The sequence below is a fragment of the Osmia lignaria genome, chromosome 7 (assembly GCF_051020975.1).
Source record: "Osmia lignaria lignaria isolate PbOS001 chromosome 7, iyOsmLign1, whole genome shotgun sequence".
Classification (NCBI taxonomy): Eukaryota; Metazoa; Arthropoda; class Insecta; order Hymenoptera; family Megachilidae; genus Osmia; species Osmia lignaria.
The window spans coordinates 1987734-2006760 of NC_135038.1; the positions used below are offsets into that span (position 1 = coordinate 1987734).

The 19027-nt window shown below is 35.0% G+C and overlaps 1 protein-coding gene across 3 annotated transcripts; it reads right to left on the reverse strand.

The window, feature by feature from the left end:
- Nucleotides 1–1321: 1321 nt before the first annotated feature.
- Nucleotides 1322–18800, reverse strand: gig (TSC complex subunit tuberin). Of its 3 annotated transcripts, none has more exons than XM_034336278.2 (30): nucleotides 15809–16464; nucleotides 15623–15728; nucleotides 15343–15479; nucleotides 15083–15276; nucleotides 14812–15015; nucleotides 14560–14734; nucleotides 14274–14474; nucleotides 14046–14187; nucleotides 13815–13963; nucleotides 13569–13741; nucleotides 13338–13506; nucleotides 13045–13266; nucleotides 12706–12964; nucleotides 12424–12539; nucleotides 12195–12359; nucleotides 11961–12126; nucleotides 11701–11897; nucleotides 11519–11635; nucleotides 11271–11452; nucleotides 11030–11198; nucleotides 10491–10910; nucleotides 9602–9782; nucleotides 9340–9535; nucleotides 5119–5302; nucleotides 4880–5050; nucleotides 3065–3240; nucleotides 2643–2991; nucleotides 2437–2577; nucleotides 2205–2375; nucleotides 1322–2097 (listed from the first exon to the last, which is right to left on the reverse strand). In XM_034336278.2, exons 1-30 carry the CDS (start codon nucleotides 15902–15904, stop codon nucleotides 1888–1890), a joined length of 5538 nt encoding a protein of 1845 aa, XP_034192169.2. In that variant the 5' UTR covers nucleotides 15905–16464; the 3' UTR covers nucleotides 1322–1887. The 3 variants fall into 3 exon arrangements, with proteins under 3 accessions (XP_034192169.2, XP_034192170.2, XP_034192168.2); XM_034336279.2 differs by lacking the exon at nucleotides 15809–16464 and adding an exon at nucleotides 18661–18800 and having other exon boundaries at nucleotides 1323–2097; nucleotides 10985–11198; XM_034336277.2 differs by having other exon boundaries at nucleotides 1323–2097; nucleotides 10985–11198; nucleotides 15809–16462.
- Nucleotides 18801–19027: the final 227 nt, after the last annotated feature.

The window sequence follows — 19027 nt, forward strand, 5'->3', positions numbered from 1 at the left end:
TCCAAGCATTGAATAACAGCGAATAAAATGAAACAGTTTCATCTTATTCGTTTTTTTCCTTTTTCTCAGAAATCGTTAGAGGTATCAAAAGACTTTATAAGCAACAGTTATTCGCCTTAAGGTATAGTATCTTTTATGCCTCGACAAAAAATTGTTTAAACAATTACAAAAAGTTATAAATGTAAAAAGGATTGTTCCCAAAAGCCTCTGATTACCTTGTTTCCCAAATTCTGAGCTATTATGAAATTTGAAACACCAGAAGTATCGCACGTGGCTAACAAGGGAACATCAGAGACTGATACACTCCGATTTTGATGAAACTTTGCATAAAAAATTAGACCTGTTTATGAAGATAACTGTAATTTGTTGGTGCCCGTTTTTCACTTTGAGGCAGATATCAACCCTTTTATCCGAACCGCCCTTTCTATATACGTGCTTATAAATCGTAAACAACAAAAGATATAAAAAAATAGTTGAAATAAAAGTTATACCGTTTCTTGAGGTCTATAAAGTTTTTCCAAACGGAGGGTGAGGGGGAATTCAATTTTGCAAAAAGGATGATTTAAAAGAAAAACTTACACGCAGCTTTATAGACATCAAGAAACGGTATAACTTTTATTTCAACTATTTTTTTATATCTTTTGTTGTTTACGATTTATAAGCACGTATATAGAAAGGGCGGTTCGGATAAAAGGGTTAATATCTCCCTCAAAGTAAAAAACGAGCACCAACGAATTACAGTTATCTTCATAAACAGGTCTAATAAATATTTATGCAAAGTTTCATCAAAATCGGAGTGTATCAGTCCCCGATGTTCCCTTGTAAGAAGTAATCGAGGCATTCGAACGAGAGGTGGTTTCGCGCTATCTCGACGTAACCGAAACGACAAGGATGGCATTCGACGAGCCTGGAGTCGGAGTGAAATGGGGCTAAACAAGGACAGAAGTTATAGTGCGAGAGAGAGGCTCTTATGCAGCTTCCGGTTCGGTATGGAATCACGGTCTGCGTTCGCAGTTTCGTGCACCATCCTATAGGGCGGAGGGAGCCACCGTCCGAGGCTCTACGCGATTAATTATTTCGCCAACCGAATTTCTAATCGTGCTGGTTATATATTTTACTGGTTGAGGAATGAACCGCCTCACTTCTCCAATTAAGCATTTATTTGAAAAAATTTATTTTCTCCTGAAATACAAAGATATTTCTCATGCGAACGAGGCATAATGGCTTCGCACTCGCGCGTGACCCGGTGGTAGGGGCACCTTCCCCTTTAGTGCTTTTTCACTAGACGAACGGACACTATACTATGATTGATATTGATCAAATCCACAAGAGTGGAGTTTGGAGGGCCTGGTTCTCACGTGAAGTGATGGCAGTGACTATAGATAGTAGAAAACTGGACATACCTTTGTTACCGAAGAGTGGTATTATCTATAGTCACTGGTGATGGGTAAACTGTACTTTATTGGACCTTTTTTTCTTTAATCTATAGTTTTTGATGTGTAGAACCCAAAAATGCAAGTTAAACTTTAGGAATCCAATGGTTAAAAAGTTATGAGCGTGTAAAGTTTGACATTTTTAGTGCAGTTGCTACGTTACTGTGATGCCATATTGGCTTCTTGTCCAATGAACGGTGTCGCTAGCTGCACGCACACGCATGTGGGTGCATTACGACTCGCCCCATAACCCCAAATATATATAATCGTTCAAATATTTATTACATCATTACAAATTCTTTTACTACTAAATTACAGTGTAAACATTATATTTAGAGTTTAATATAGAAGAAATGTTTATAGTTATGTAATGATCAAATGTTTTAAGTGAAGTTAAATTATTGCATTATATTTATAAATTAATAACAATAAAATGTTTTTTATTAAAATTAAATCATGTTGTGTACTCAGTAAAATCGTCCATATATATACGTTTGTTTGCTTTTGGTGACAAGTCATCGCTTGCTCCATCTGGATTATTATTTATTAATTCTTGTAATACACGATTTCTGAGACGTTTTATATGTCGCAAACGCTCCAACCAATTAGAGGCATATGGATTGTGACTATTTTGTTCCAAAGATGAAGAAACCATTGAAGCAAGCTATAGTAAAAATAAATTATTAATAATTAAAATTCTATTGTGATATAATACGGAATTATGAAATATTGCAGCAAAAATTAAAATTACATAAAAAGTATAATACTTACATTTGCATGAAGAGCAAGCTGTCGAGACAGAATAGCTAAATTTTGATCAGAAATAATTTTAGGTTCATTATGTCGAATGTGTTTTGCTAATTCTTCTTTTACTTGAACTGTCACTTGGTTCGTACCATGATCTAAAGGTTGAATTACAACACATGCATAATTGAACTGACCCTAGGGAATAGGAAAATAATTATTACAATTGAATTATATTATCAAATATTATGATACATACTTTTACAGTTTGTATATTATAGGCTTCTCCTGATTCGTTATAAACGACAGTAACATAGTTATTTCCTATATGCTGTTTTTTAGATGTACACTTGGGGTCACTTACTTTTGTTGGCATCAAAGTAGCTACATGAAAGGCTACCTGATAGGGTTGAAATTTATTATTAAGTAATTCGAATTATAGAAACATCAGTAGTTCGTATTAACCTGTGTAACGTCATCTTGCCAAATATATGCAAAGTTTCCATTTTCACCATTACGATCTAAACCTCCTAAAAATACACTTTCATCAATATCCTTTAGTCGAACCAATGTTCCCAGGCGTTGTAGAAATTCTGTGTATCGAAGGGATCCATGTTGGTTAGCCAAAATTTCAATCTCATTAGAAGCTTGCCCTGGACCAACATAAAGAACTCCAATCTTATGAGTTTCATAGGGTTGTATTCTATCTAAATTTGTTACTGCTCTTTGCACAGCTGTTGTTTGTGGAACCAGTAGAGGTTTTTCTGAAGGAGAACCGAAGTGTGCTGTGTGATACAACTGCAGAAATACAAAACTGTAACATATAATATAGATATAAAATATAAATTTAATAACAAAAATAATTTATATACTTAAAATTAAATTACCTAGGATTAATACCAGTTTTTGGAGTATCTTTTATTCGTGGTGAATTTCCTCTACGTATATTGTCCCATTCTCCACGCGATTTCTTTACAGGACTCATTACAGAAATTGTATGACCTCTGTCGCGGAAAGGTAACGGCAGAGGAGGTAACATTGAAGGATCAGGTTTTTCTTCTTTCTAGAAAATGTGTACACAATTTTGGAACAAAATAAAGACATAAACAATATGTAATACTTACAATTACATAACACAAAACACAAAGTGTGCTATGCAAATATCTGCACAAATATTTATGATGTTAAAAAAAGTAATGTGTAAAATTGGTGTGCTCACACCACATATTTTCAATAAACTTATTTTCTTAATTCAGATGAAATTATACTTTTCGATGTTCAAATATTAGCTTATTTGAAAACAAAGAGCACCAAGGAAAATCATATAGGGTACCTGCCCCTTGGCCTAGGGCTTAGGAATGGTTATAATTCTTCATTGGGGTTCATTTGAATAAAAATGGCTGAAGAATTTAGTCAAACAAGTGTATGAGCGCTGAGTTGACCATTGACTTTTTGGAGGCCAGTTTATCAAAAACTATTATAGGCCGCGCCATACTCTCAACTGCATTTAGTAGACCTTGGACAGTAGTACTAATGCATATTTTTAGATTTGATCTATAATGCGCGTCTTTGACTGGTTTTCGGAAATGGTCATTTGGTCATGGGTCCTTTTTGGCCATGTCGGAGGGTTGAACCGGGCCAGTCTATATGCCTAAAAGTACCTCTAGTTAATGCCTACAAATGAGGGAGTTTTGAAAAAAATCCCTTCGTCGGAACATGTCGCAAAATCACAAAGTATGTTTCAGAAAGATTTTGCAACAATTGAGTTCTACTCATTGATATCTACAATTTAACGCATTTTAATACAAGTTTTTCAATGCAAAAAACTGTTTAATTTTGAAACGAAACATGCAAAAACTTGATTATAATGTAGGGAAATGATACACAATGTTCAGCTCATTTCAAGAACATCGCCCTCATCACCCTCTTCCACATCACCATCGAGCTCCTCATCGTCCATCTGATCGACATCCGGCTCCTCGGTCACGTCAATTTCGTCCACTGTTTTTCCTCGTATTATATTTCAATTTTGCGACATGTTCCGACAACGTGATTTTTTTCAAAACTCCCTCATTTGTAGGCATTGACTAGAGATACTTTTAGGCATATAGACTGGCCCGGTTCAACCCTCCGACATGGCCAAAAACGACCCATGACCAAATGATCATTTCCGAAAACCCGTCAAAGAGGGGCATTATAGATCAAATCTAAAAATATGCATTAGTACTACTGTTCAAGGTCTACTAAATGCAGTTGAGAGTGTGGCGCTACCTATAATAGTTTTTCAGAAAATGACCTCCAAAAAGTCATAGGTCAAATCGGCGCCCATACACTGGTTTGACTAAATTCTTCAGCCATTTTTATTCAAATGGACCCCAATGAAGAATTATAACCATCCCTAAGCCCTAGGCCGAGGGGCCGGTACCCTATATGATTTTCCTTGGTGCTCTTTAATGATTATAATTACCAAAGTCCTTTTAAGATTAAGGAAATACATTTTAAAAATTCGATAATTAATCTTAATATCGAATCTAACTCAAATAAAATAAAAAGAATAGAAAAATAAAGTGTTTTAATAGTTTTGATATAATAAAATAGAATAATTAAAATTTTATCTAATTAACTATTTCTGACTTTGAAGATATTTGTAACGATATTTATGTTGCACACTTTATGTTCCCATCCCATACACACTTTAATACCTTATCTATAAGGTGATTTCTTCCAAGAAACGATTTATTTTCTACTCCTAATGAGTTTTGACTAGAATCAAAATTAGATAACCGAGAATAAATTTGTGTTGGTGATTGTGGAGGTTTCGTAGTGGTCATTTGTGTTGTGCGTCCTTGTATTCCCAAAAAGTTTCCTTGAACCTATAAAGGTCCACACAATGTTTTTACAATATATTATTCCACATTATTATAAAATTTATATTACGCACCTGTGTGGTAGGTGATGGTGGTACAGTATTGCTAATAGTGGTAGTAATAATTTGAGTTATTTGTGTTGCACCTGGATAAGAGCGTTGTGATTTTAAAGCAATTGGATGATCTGATACATTTTCAGATGATGGGGGTGTTGTACTCATGCCAAACATTTCTTCTGGTATTGCTTCGCAACTAACCCTATTACAAACAATATTTTCGTTTGTTATGCGGAATGTATGCATATGTTATGTCATACATGTATACGTGGAAAAAAAATATATACAGGGTGTCCCAGCCCAAGTGTGACAGAGCTGTTATTTCGTAACTAGTAATGATACAAAAAATTGTTGATATGGAAATTGCACGGTAAAATGGGAACTAATTAAAATCAGGTGTACATATTCAAGCTTAATAAATTCGTCTTGAAAAGCACTATCACATGATCTGAAAACAAATATATAGTTCCATTTAAAAAACAAAACATGACCATCGTATCTCTTAAACTAATAATGCATAACATTTTTCACTTCTTCCAAAACATAGCTCCCATTTTACCGTACAATTTCCATACCAACAATTTTTTGTATCATTACTAGTTACGGAATAACAGCTCTGTCACACTTGGGCTGGGGTAGGACCCATGGAGGGATGATTGCTGAAGTCATTCTAAACAACTTTTTCCTTTGCCAAAACGTTGGTTAAGGCTTCATTTTCGAGTTATTAACGAAAAACACTGGCCAATCAGAGCGCGGCTCTAGCGCGGGCCGAACCGCGTGAGTGTTGGGATTGCTCTGCGTTCAAACCGTGGTCATGATCAAGTGCATCGGCACCACATCGGTGTAATACAGAGTCATTCTCTTGCAACGCAAGACAAAAGCCGTGCCGCACAACGGAACCCCTACTGTTCCGTTTCTTGTATTCGTCACAGCCATAAACATACACAGAGCAGTTTTGGGTCCGGCGATATGGCCCCTGGGTCTCTTTACCCGCAAAAACGGCTGGGTTCGATTGTGCGGCACGGCTTTTGTATTGCGTAGCGAGAGAATCACACTGTAGGATTCGTTGGGCAAAAGTTGTATCGAATAATGAATAAAAAAAAGGGCTGTAGTTCCGAATGTCCCCGGTCGCGGATCGACATGAAATTTGGAGGGTCGATTGGAAGCCGGTAGACAACCCCAAATATAAAGTGGTATCTTCGGCTTCCTATTAGTTTCCGAGATATTAATTAAAAACTTTCGGTACAATACATAGACTTTTGCCTATACAGACGTAACTAACACAGCCATCTTCGCTGTAGAAATCGTGGTCGTCGAGTGTCAAGTAGCCGATGACACAGTAGGGGGTTTTGACCTGAGTATCTATAAGGTGTCTCATTCAGTTGTGATCATTGTACCATTTTTTAAAGTAATTAGTCATGTGTTTAAGGCCGGGGGAGGGGCAAAGCCCCTCCCCCCGGCACCCCCGCCACGGAGAATATAGCCTAACCTAATCTACTACGGTTTGATATTCGTAGACGAACACAGTGTTACCTTCTGTTCGTATATGTATAACTGGCAAATTCGCCTTACATATGCCTTACATTATTGGGTAAAATTCTGTGTAGAGTTGTTTGCGAATATTTCGACAGCTTGTTATTTCCATTAAAAACAAAAATCATATTCGTATTCAGCATATCAAAACGAGTAGAACGACGAGATTAATGTAAACGTGAACCACAGTTTACAAAGTAATGCACTTTATACATATAGAACACCCTGTAGATACCCAGGTCGAGACCCCCTACTGTGTCATCGGCTGCTTGACGCTTGACGACCACGGTTTCTACAGCGGGGATGGTTGTGTTAGTCACGTCTGTATAGGCAAAATTCTATGTATTCTGCGAAAGTTTTTAATTAATATCTCCGGAACTACTGGTCTGATGTGGATACCGTTTTATATTTGGGGTTTTCTCCCTCCCCCCTCTCCCCCCTCCAAAGCCCATGTCGATCGGCCACCGGGGCAATTCGAAACTACAGCCGAATATTAAATAAAAAGTGGGGGTTTCCATTAAAAATTTTTAACTTGACCTTGATAGCTCCTCCATACTTACGCTCAAGGTCAAATACGTACCACAGTTTGATGCATCTATTGAAACCCTACAACTTATGTATCAAATATTTCTTTTTTAAATGTCTTGTTTTCGAGATATTTCACCGGTTCCGGACTTTCCCCTTACCCTGTATGCAGATACAGGGTGTTCCAGAAATTAACTATTCTTTTCGGCTAGCTTTCAGAGGCTACACGCCCCTTTTCTTCCACCGCTCGCCGTGCCCCGTGCGAGGGCCGCAGTCCTCGAGACACCTTAGATGCGTGCAGTATCAACTTTTCAGGGCGCATTGGGACTACACTCGTATTAATAGGTTTCCACATCATCCATACGTTCGATTCATACGGTACGTGCCTGAGGTGCCTCGAGAACTAAGGCCCTCGCGTGGGACACGGCGAGCGGCAAGAGGAAAGGGGCGTAGCCTCTAAAAACTGGCCGAAAAGAACAGTTAATTCCGAGCCTTGCCTTGGAAGGATGATTGCTGAGGTGATTCTGAACAAAATGTTAATTAAGGCTTCCTTTTTGAATTATTATTAACGAAAAACACTGTCAAATTAGAACGATCCTTCAAAACCATAAATGGATCGTTGACTTCAAGACTAGGCAGATTTGTTCGGGCACTGACCCAGGATCTGCTCAGCTGCCAGCTGTTTATAAGTGAAACACGCGCTTCGGAAGTTGATATTTCAATTTTCAATTGCTTATATCTCGAAACCGCAGATTGTGCTGATGTGGTGTCGCCGCGCTGGTTCATGACCACCGTCCGAACATAATGAATAGCCAACACACTCGCAGTTCAGTCCGCGCTCTAATTGAACAGTAGTTTTCGTTAATAATTCAAAAATGAAGCCTTAACCAATATTTTGCCAAGGAAAAGTGGCTCAGAATCACCCTCCAAGGGATTCTCACTCTTTCCAAGACACCCTGTATATTAAATTTCAAGGTTTTAAAATTAAATTTTCAAATGTTTAACTTTTAGAATTTGAATTGGAAAATTTAAATATCAATTTCAAAATTTTTTAATTCAAATGTTACGATTTAAATATGTAGTTTTGTAGGTTCTAAAATTCAAATTTCAAGATTTCAAAATTCAAATTGTAAAGTTTCAGAATGTGAAATTCTAAAATCTAAGTTTCAATCTTTCAGGAATCTAAAATCCAAATTTGTATGTTTCAGAATTGAAGTTCCAAAAAATGTTAATAATAAAATGAATATTAAATAAAATTTTCCTGAGTAAAATTGTTATGAGAAGAACCTACCACGCTCGTTACTATACAAACAGTAATGTATTACGACTAAATACACCAGGCCTGTCTAACCTACGGTCCGCGGGCCACTCGTGACTCCTTCCCCTACCACGCAGCTCGCGCTCGGCTCTCTCCACTCTTCCAGTTGGTTTCCCGACTCTTCCAATATTTGACGCGTACTGTTCGTTGTTGTTAAGTTGCCGTCCAATCAAATTCGTTGACCTACCTCCAGTCACACGTATTATGTTTATTAGCCGAGGCTCCTACATCCACAAATCTATCACGTGATGAACGTCGCTAAGGACAGACATTGAAACGCAATGAGATGAAGCGATAGCGAGCGACGATTCGGACGCATTGACGTAGACGTAGATTCGGGGTATACATTATTAAGAAAACAGGAGAGTTTTTACACTTTCCATAAATTTTGTATAATAACAACTGTTGCCAAGAACGAGTATTATAAAAAATCCATTAATATCCCAAAAAAATCGCATGTTTATATAGTTAAATGTATCTTCCGCAAATACGGAAATTTTACGCCTATGCAATGTGACCGCTGACTTCTCAAGTTACGGGTTCCTGGAGGGGATTAGGTGGAGCGAACGCACAGTCCCCTTGTCCCTCTGTCGGATCAGTTTGTTGGTGCTCGGCAACTTACCAGAAACGAACAGTACCTATACCTAGTCACCGCTGCCCCACTACTGACACTACTGGATGGTGGAGAAAGTCTGAAGCGGTAAGAGTGGGAGCAGTGGCTCTTTCGCTTCTAGCAGTTAGACTGGCCTGAACTACACTAATATAATAATTAAATATCTGTGTATCACACATTTACTTACTGTAACATTTAATGAATTAATAGTTGTACTAATATTTATTAAACAGTATTAAAATAATAATACCTCATGTCTTTTGTATACATGCTTTTTGCGTGCTTTTTCAATTCAGCATCAAGTTTAGCATCTACATCTGTCGATGGAAGTTCTCGCTCCTGTTGAAAGTTCAATTTATCTTTATTCAAAAATGGATTTTTCCAATTAGCACTCATTTCAGGACTAGAGTTTGATCTTCGTACTGGGTTTCGAGAACGACGTAAATCTATCAACAATATTTATATTTGAATATGCAATTTTTAAATATCATGATATATATAATATGCTGTACCATCTTCGCCGTCTTCTAAACTTTCTAAGCTGTCGTGTGAGCTTTGTCTTGAAGGACTCGGTCGCACTGGTGAACCAGGTATTGCAATTGGATCCGTAGACACAGAAGAAGTTATTACAGATTTCGTAAAAGTATTATAATCACTTCGTACTTGATCTTGATGGTTTTTATCTCCAGTATCCTATAAAATTTTCTAATAAATTCTTTTACATTTTCTTAATTACACATTTTAACATAGAATATGTTATTACGCTCGACTCCCCCAATTTTGTGTTACGCTAAAGTATTCCCCGGTAAAATAACGAAAATGTGTGACGCTGCCAGAACAATAATGGCTCGAGCCGAACCTTTGAATGTCGCCAACCGTAGTGAAGGACAAAGAGCGAAAGAGAAAGAGAATTAAAGAGACCGAGAAAAACATATCGATGAGACAATATTAATTCAACAATAAAACCTTTTTATTTTTGCTAAATGTAATTGTACCAATGTAATTGTACTTTTGCCAATCTAATTGTAAAATTTTTCCGATTAAAATAAGACCAAAGATGATATAATTTGAATTATATTTACTTATTTACATAAAACATAATATAAATAAATAAATAAATAAATAAATAAATATAATTCAAATTATGTCTTGTTTGATCTTGTTTTAATCAGAAAATCCTCACACACACCAGTAAAAATTTAATTGCAAAAAAAATAAAAGATAAAAAAAGAAATACATAGTTGCGGTAGTATTGTCTTGCCAATATGCCAGCTCGGATCAGGTTACACGATTCGTCCGTAGACCTTCGTAGTTTTTTTATGGCAACAGAAGAATAATATAGTCCATGTTTACAATTTTAATCAACAATAAAACTGTGCCGTTTTATAAATGGACTTTTACCTCATCTCCAGAACATTCAGATGGAGATTCTTTCTGCTTTTGCATTAAATCCTCACTTGGTTTGTATAAAGCTACTATGTCGTGTACAGGAAAGTCTGCATACGTTTCGAATTGCATAGAATTTTGAATTCTCATCACCCAAGACATATCACCCGTAGGTCTGCGTACATATATTTCAGCCCAACCTTGACACCAACAAGCACAAAGTACGTGCTCTTCTTGCTTTTCACTATTAAGTATTTGATCCAGTTTTGATGATTCAACTTGATCTTTATCCATTTTTTCTGCAGAATAATCTTTTTTTGGTACATTTAGATCATCTGTCATTTTTCTAGATTCCTCTGTTGGAGAATTTGTATTTGCATTAGAAGTGCTGTGACCTCCGGAAGACTGTCTGGACAATTTATCTTCTTTCGTTACCTGTACATGTATGTGTGCAATTTTATCAAATCAATAATAAAATAAATAAAACTAAGAACATGTATTCGTAATACCTCAGCACCAGATGCACGTCTTAAATTCAAGTGGGTTGTTTTTACCTGTTCAGGCGACTGAGAATTAGGTTTACATGCAATCCAACAATTATCACAAAGCCCTCCACGCATTGCTTTATTACTGCAACCACTAGTTGTTATAGTGATAAGTTTGTTACCAAGGAGCCATGTCATCGACTGGCCTTCTTTAAGAAGAAATTTTGCAGCTGGAAGTCTAAATAAAAGAGAATTCTGATGTATTCATATTTTCTGTAAATAATAAAAGAAGAACTAATAATAAATTTACCTTTTAGGCCGAGCCGAGTAAGTTGAAAATGTATACCGAGCCATGAGATCAATACAAGTTTCGGTAAGTTCAACATGGAAAGTCATTAAAGCTTCATCAATTGGAGGTTTCAAATCTGAAACTTTACCATCACCTATCATACGATTAGCCATTATTGGCCTTTCTCTTCGGCCTCTACTACCCTATAAGTAAAAGTAAAACAGTAAATAATGCATTGAAACAAACATTCCTTTTTAACTTGTATATACCTGTTCTGTTAAACTTGAACTACGCTTTCTATTTGAGGAGTCTTCGTTCATAAAATTAAAATCTGACTTCATTAAATGTCCTTCTTCGAAAGGAACTATTACATTAGCTTTTAAGCCCTAAATATAAAAATATTACTTTTAATTTTTATTACTGTATTTTTGAAATTTGATTATATACATACTGTAGTAATAAATTTAACAAAGTCTCTTCGAAATGGTAAACGACATTTCAAAAACCATACAGCAATTACATGATGTGCTAACGATACTGTGTAATGGTCGTACTTAAAAGGATTTGTATATGGTAGTAAAATTGCGAACACTGACATGTATTGATCTCCAATGAAATTTGCGAAAACTTTTGGAAGCCTTGTAAGAGCTGCAATAAAAAGATAAATAAATACTGTTTATACTTAAATAACGCAAAAGTTTTTATACTTACTAGATAAAAATTCTAAAATTGGTATAGCTATGTGAACTGTTGCTGAAATTTTTGATAAATTTAAAAGAACTTCTGATAACAGTTTATTCATTGCATCGCGCATTTCTAAAATACAAGTTGTGAGACTAGTAACACATTGACTTGCACACTTTGCTTTTAAACCAACCTAAAATATAATAAGTTTTAAAAAAGTCTTTATAGTTGAAACAATAAAAAATTAATTCTATTGTTTACCTCAAAACATTTTATTAAGCGTTGTTGTAAATTAGGTTCTAAATGTGCATGATACGAAGCTAATGATGCCAATACTGGAAAAACATGAACACGAAATTCAGAAAGAGTAAATTTTGGAGGGACATTATAAAGCGACTCTGGAAGCCTTAAACTTTTGTCACTGACCTATAAAAATATGTTATAAGTCCATAATAAACATCTCAGAAGATAACGTATAAAATAAACATACCATTGAACAAAGCACTGCTGTAAAATCGATATCGTTTGTATGTCGTGATAATATTAATGCTCTGTTTTGCATTACTTGAGGTAATTCTTTTAATACAAGTTGCAAAATTTTCCAGTCTACAAGAACGCAACAGAATTAAACTTTAATTACTAATTTCTCTGTATGAATAATTCTTATTCTTTTCGGTATGAAAAGTAACTATAGTTATTTGAAACGCTCTTCAATTGTACTTTGTCATACCGAAATGGTTATAATAATATTTAAAATAAACTACATATAAACCTTTTTCTGATTTAATACAGGAAATAACAGCTTTACATGCGTGTACCAGCGATATATGAGTAATCTGACAAGACAAGTGCTGTAACGGAACCGGACTAGCTGGTGGAGGGCTAGTTCCACCACCTCCACTGTTCATTCGTTCAGTTGAATGTTCTAAAACTAAATATGGACTAAACTTTATTGCTAATCCATTTTCAGTGTCCAAAAATCCAAGATGATAAAGAGAGTTTGCTCTAATTTTTAAGAAACATTCAAAAATCTAAAATATAGAATTTTTTTAATAAGATACAGTGATATGAAATCTTAAAGATTATGTATTCCAGACTATTTATACATTACCAAGTAACGAACTGAAGAAGCATCATGGAAAATGGACGGTTCTTTATAGTGTTGTTCTAAATGATTAACTAGAATCTTGTAAGCACGTATAGCATGACTTGATGGTAAACAATAAATTTTTGTTGTTAATATTTTTATTACACCAACTACTGCAGTCTTCACATCTTTAATGTCAACATCTTTTAAAATTGGAGTGTCAGAAGTGAAAGGTTTGTTAATCACCTTAAAAAATAATAAGTAATAATATGTGATATTAAAATTAATATACGTAACGTAATATGTATGTTTAATACCTTCTCAAGTATATCTAGAAGTTCTAAACATCGTTTTGTATCACATTCAAGGCAAAGATCAACAATTAAATGTGCGACACTGTTACGTATTGTGATATCTGGATCCATATCAATATGTTGAAAATATGGCACGATTATTTTTTCAATCAATTCATCTTCATACCTGAATCTGTATAAGAATATAAAATAAAAATTCATGAAAAATAAAATTCATTCATTCATTGTCTATACCTATTAACTTCAATGACATTCGTTAAAACATCAAGAATTTTCATCCTGATGTTAGTACGTGTTTCAATTTTATAATAACGCTCTATTAAATTGGCTAATCTAGATTGCCACTGATAATGAGTAGGTCCTATGGTATATGCTCGATATTCAATTAATTTTAAAACAGAAGCTTCCTAAAGAGAAGAAATATTTAAAATAATTATAGTATTTAATTTGACATTATTGAAAAGGAAAATAAATAATTACAGGTCGTGTATCACTGCAACGTTCAACAAGCTCATAAAACCGTTGAACAGAGCCATTATAATGATTACTATCCAGTAAATTTTCAATACTGTTTATCGTTTCGTGCAAACTTACTGAAACTTGTCTGGTTGCAGGTTGATTACTAGTTTCTGAAAAACAAATATATATTCCTTGTAAGGCTCAAGAAGTGAGTCCACCGCAGTATAAAAATAATTTTAAGTGTTTATTTACCTGTATGAGTAATAACTTCTTTGATAATATCAAGGATAATATTCCATGTAGGATCCCATAATTCAGTACCATATTTATTTACTAATCTTTGTATTGATAATGTCACCTCATACATAACAACCGGATGATTACATTTTAAAGCCTTGCAAAATGAAATTTGTAATAAATAATATAAGTAATAAAAGAATCTTGATTACATCAAACTATTAATGAATTTTTACTACCTACTTGGTAAAATGAAGGTAGTACAGATGTTGGTGTACACTCTAACTTTGGGATTCTATGTGTTCCCCAGAGACCCATATTTACATAAAACACTGCGCCCCGTAGTAAACGTACATCTTGTTGAAAACTTGGATCTTGTAACATACGACACATTGTATATAGTGCAGAATGACCCATGTGTGTACCTAATAGATTACGCATTATCTGCAAGAAGTCATTTATATTTTTAATTAAATTAGACAATTAGAACATAGCTAATGTGTACAATTTATGAAATTTTATAACATACTTTCCAACTTATTTGGCAATATGTTTCAACATTGACGCTTCCACACAATGCTATAATAAATGTTTGCAATGAATCAGATTGTAAATTACTGTAACAAACAATTGCATCTAAAGCTTCTAAACATCCGGAAACAACTTCGTTGCTATTACTATAGTAGCACAAATGGCAAATATATCTAAAAATATAAAAAGTAAAGTACTTTTTTTCTTATAAATATTATGTAATGATTATAATAAACAACAGAATATTTACCGAACAAAGCCTGATATAATGTCTTCATCGATGTAAGCTGAATTGAATTTAATGACATTAACTAGAAGTGACAAAAATTCAGCACTTCTTTTCCCATCTCCTGCAGTCACAACAGACATCCAATCTAATAAAAAAGGGCCTATTCTTTCTTCCAAATGTAATATATCTTTTCCATTTTCTGTTAAACTTTGTAAAAGTTCCAATCTAAAATAACAGTACATCACTGATTAATGACACAATAATAATTATTAGGTAATGTACTTTATAATACCTAGGTCCAATATCTTCAGGAATATTATGTTCTTTAATAACCATGAAAAATTTTATTCTCATAAGAGAAGACAACTTAGAATATTGTCCTTGAACAAGACACCGCAAAAAATTTAATGTCACATGTCTATGTTCACGAGGTACATCTTTGTCTAACAGATCTTGTACCAAATACCATAATCGTTCAGCAGCATTCTATTGAAAGATAAAAATAAAACACATTGCTATACATAAATTTATTATTAAGTACAACATACTTACATCTTCCCACTGCTGATTAAGAATTGGATCGCAAAGATCTTTAATAGCTTTAGTACGATAATGTACAGGACTTTCATGACTTATTTCTTTTTCAAGATCATGGGTTAATATAAAATCTTCACGACTTTTATGGTTTCCTAAAGAAATGTATACGTTCTGTAAATTATTTATTAAACATACGTGATGCATAACTTTATAAACAACATACGTATTAAGTTATCATTATATTCTATATACAAAACAATAAAATGAAAGTGAAAAATTAAATTTACAAACTTACCTTTATTGATACGAAAAAATTGTTTCAATTTATCATGTAATGTTTTGTTATCTTTATCTTTCGAGCTCATTTTCGACATTTTATTTTGAAAACTTAACATAAAACACTAGAAGACAGGGAAAAACAATTATGACGAGTGATAAACATATTAAACAAATTTAAATAAAAGAGTTCAATTAAACGTACTATGTAAAGAAACTGAACAAAACGATACCAAACACTATTTTGCTGTAATCCATGACAATGAAAATGCATAAATATATAATAGGTATATGAGAGCATTAAAGATATTGATAGTTGTTGTTGCGCGATCTACCGGTAGTTTCCAAGATTCAAGATAGGGTTAGGTCAATAAAAGTCAGCCCTAGGGGCCGTATTCACAATCGCAACTTAAGCAAAGACTTAAGACGTTCTTGTCTGCGTTGTGTTATGTCAATGCTCATAAATTAGGAGCTAAAATTCAAAAGATCGAGCGAGCGACCATATACAACAAACAAAGAATGGATTGTGAAACACTCAACGTGGGTGATCGGGCTGAGAGAAGACTGGAAATCCGGAGAACGAAAGTCGCGTCACTTGAAAACTTTTCTATTATTTATTACGCGCCGTATCTAATTCGTTACTCTTAACGAAAATCATGTTTGGTTCTTGAAGTTGTCGAAGTCTCTTCGACATCCTGTTTATTCAAACACGGGTCATAAATTTAGCACGAGATTTTTTCATTTTCTGTCTTTCTCTGGGTCCTACGCTCTCTTAGCACGTGTGCATGGAATCGTTCTCGTATCTTGGTGGAGCATCACCATTTCCACTAGCTTGAGGGTGGACCGAAGCCAGGGAGAGGGACCGCGTCCGAACAGAGATGGGCTCCTCCACCATTAGACCAGGGATGATCCTGAGGGAGGATTCAGCACTCAGCGAAGAGGGGATGCCAGCCGACATCGATCGAGGATCTTCACCGCCAAGCGCAGATCGATTCCAAGCTTCAAACCGCTTAGATACCTTTCATAATCATTCATTTCTTGAATAAAGCAGTTAGTACTTTATCAAAACCCTAAGGAGTTTGTTTTATTTTGCGCGCGGCAAGCAGAGTGTTTCAGCGCTCCACAGGCACCATACTCACGTTCCAGAAATCCCTGAAATTCCCTAGACCGCAAAGAGGACATGCAACACTACCAATTCCTGCCGAAGACAAGAAGGAGAGCAATATGAAATTACGAAGACAGGAATCAAAAGGCCATTATCGACCACATCGGATAATCCACCACCTACACCCGTGAAACTAACCGATAGAATATTTAAATACCCAGACCCAAATCTAATCCCTAACAAAAGAAATGTCTAACAAAAAAAAAACGATCTATATCACCTTATCTCCCGCCGGCAAAATTAGAAGCAATGCTCGAACGGCATTTCTATGTTCTTTGGTAATTCCCGCGCTAAATGCGCGCTCTGATTGGCCAGTGTTTTTCGTTAATAACTCAAAAACAAAGCTTCAAACGACATTTTGGTAAAGGAAAATGTTGTTCAGGATCACCGCAACAACCCCCCATTTCCGGGAGTTACAGGAGTTACGAGACACCCTGTATGATGGTGCATTAATCTCGGAAAAAATTGAAGTTAAGCATAGGAGTAGTTTTAGAGATACTGGAGGTCAAAGTGACTAAATTCTCACTACTCACAATATTGTCCTAGCACTGTATACACAAAAAAAAGGTCAATACTTCTTTGATAACAGTGGGGATTTTACTAGAATTAGTCAAAATGATTTTCTGACTCCTTCATCTCTGTTGTTTAGTATGTTAAGGGTTGTTTAATATTTAAAACTACCCTCAAAACAGTTTTTATTGAATTTCTCGAAAACAAATGCAGATACGAAAGAATATTTTAGACAAAAGTTGTTTGTCTTAAAATTCTACATAAGAAAGGTCTTTTTTATTTTTTCGATAGGACTAATCCTTTACTCGAAAATCGCAGCTGAAAAGATATAGTTTCTGAAAATAACATTGCAATATAAGCAGCGATTTTTTATATATGTATATGTATTTGATGTAGAGGAAAAATCAGATTTTCAACATAGCAACTGGCAACTCTTTATTTTAATCCTTTATATTTTTATAGAATCAGATATGATTTTCGCAATTTCTGACTAAAGGATTAGTTCTATCTATTCTAGTATATAGTGACAAAAAATATAATAATCTAGAATTTTTTTTCGACATCAAATACATATATAAAAAAAATCAGTAGTTTTAAATATTACACAACCCTTAAAATACTAAACAACAGGGATGGATGAGTCAGAAAACCATTTTGATTAATTCTAGTAAAATTCCCACTGTTATCAAAGTATTATCAAAGGCCTTTTTTTGCGTATACAGTGCTTGGACAATATTGAAAATAGTGAGAATTTAGTCACTTTGACTTCGCGTATCTCCAAAACTACCCCTATGCTCAACTTCAATTTTTTCTGAGATTAATGTAGGTACCATCATATAGAATTGATTGGCACATAGTTTAATTTGAAATTCGAGTGGGAAAACATGGGCGAAATTTGGGATGACTCTTTGTTGGAGAAGTGGAAAAGCTGCCGGTTCTATACGATGAACCTAATATTCTCTTTTCTGTTCCCTTTTTCACTACCATATTTTCTTCGTCACTAGTCAGTACTTGACAAGATTTTACTTCCTTGCATGGTAGATCACACTTAACTGAAACAACTTTTGGTACTACAGTAAAACCTGGATAAGTACAACCGAGATTGGGACCCAGTGGTTGCATTTATCCAAGCGAGGTGTCGAATCTCGGGTTACACGCGACGCCAGCCAAGCGTGAACGTAGAAAGAGACAGACAGTGGAGAAAGAGAGAGAGGCCCAATGATCAAAGGGAAAAGCCAAAACGTATTGGTGTGACTAATACTAATTCAACTATAAACCTTTTCTAATTTTGACTTTTTTTTAATGAAACTTTTACCAGCGGATTGGTGATATTTTTCTTATTAAAATGATACCAAACACGATATAGTTTGAATTATAATTACTTGCTAAAATTGATGTTAAAAGTTGGCGAAAAGCAAGAGAGTCGAAACCAAAACCAGCCGAGGTGTCAGCTCTGTGTTTTCAAAGGTTTCATTTATCCAGGCGAGGTGTCGATTCTGGGCATTTAAATGTTGCATTTATCCAGGTTTTACTGTATTGAGTAGCTGCGTGTGCGGAATCGACTCTCTAACCAGTACTTAAGTATTAGTTTGTGATTTCAGTCACCAACTAATTATGTTTCTGCTTAGTAGCTTCGTGTGCGGACGGCCTTAGAGGGTCTCGTCAAACAAATCCCTTCCCCTCCTATGATCGTGGGCGACTTCAACAGCCATCACCATCTATGGGGATCACTTAGGACGGACAGCCCTG

Coding starts and splice junctions, on each gene's coding strand:
- gig (XM_034336277.2), bottom strand. CDS start 15,904: ATGCTCTCATATACCTATTATATATTTATGCATTTTCATTGTCATGGA. Junction 12,540..12,705: donor CTGTATTAAATCAGAAAAAG/GTTTATATGTAG, acceptor GCGTTCTTGTAG/ACTGGAAAATTTTGCAACTT. Junction 9,536..9,601: donor TTTAGAAGACGGCGAAGATG/GTACAGCATATT, acceptor TATTGTTGATAG/ATTTACGTCGTTCTCGAAAC.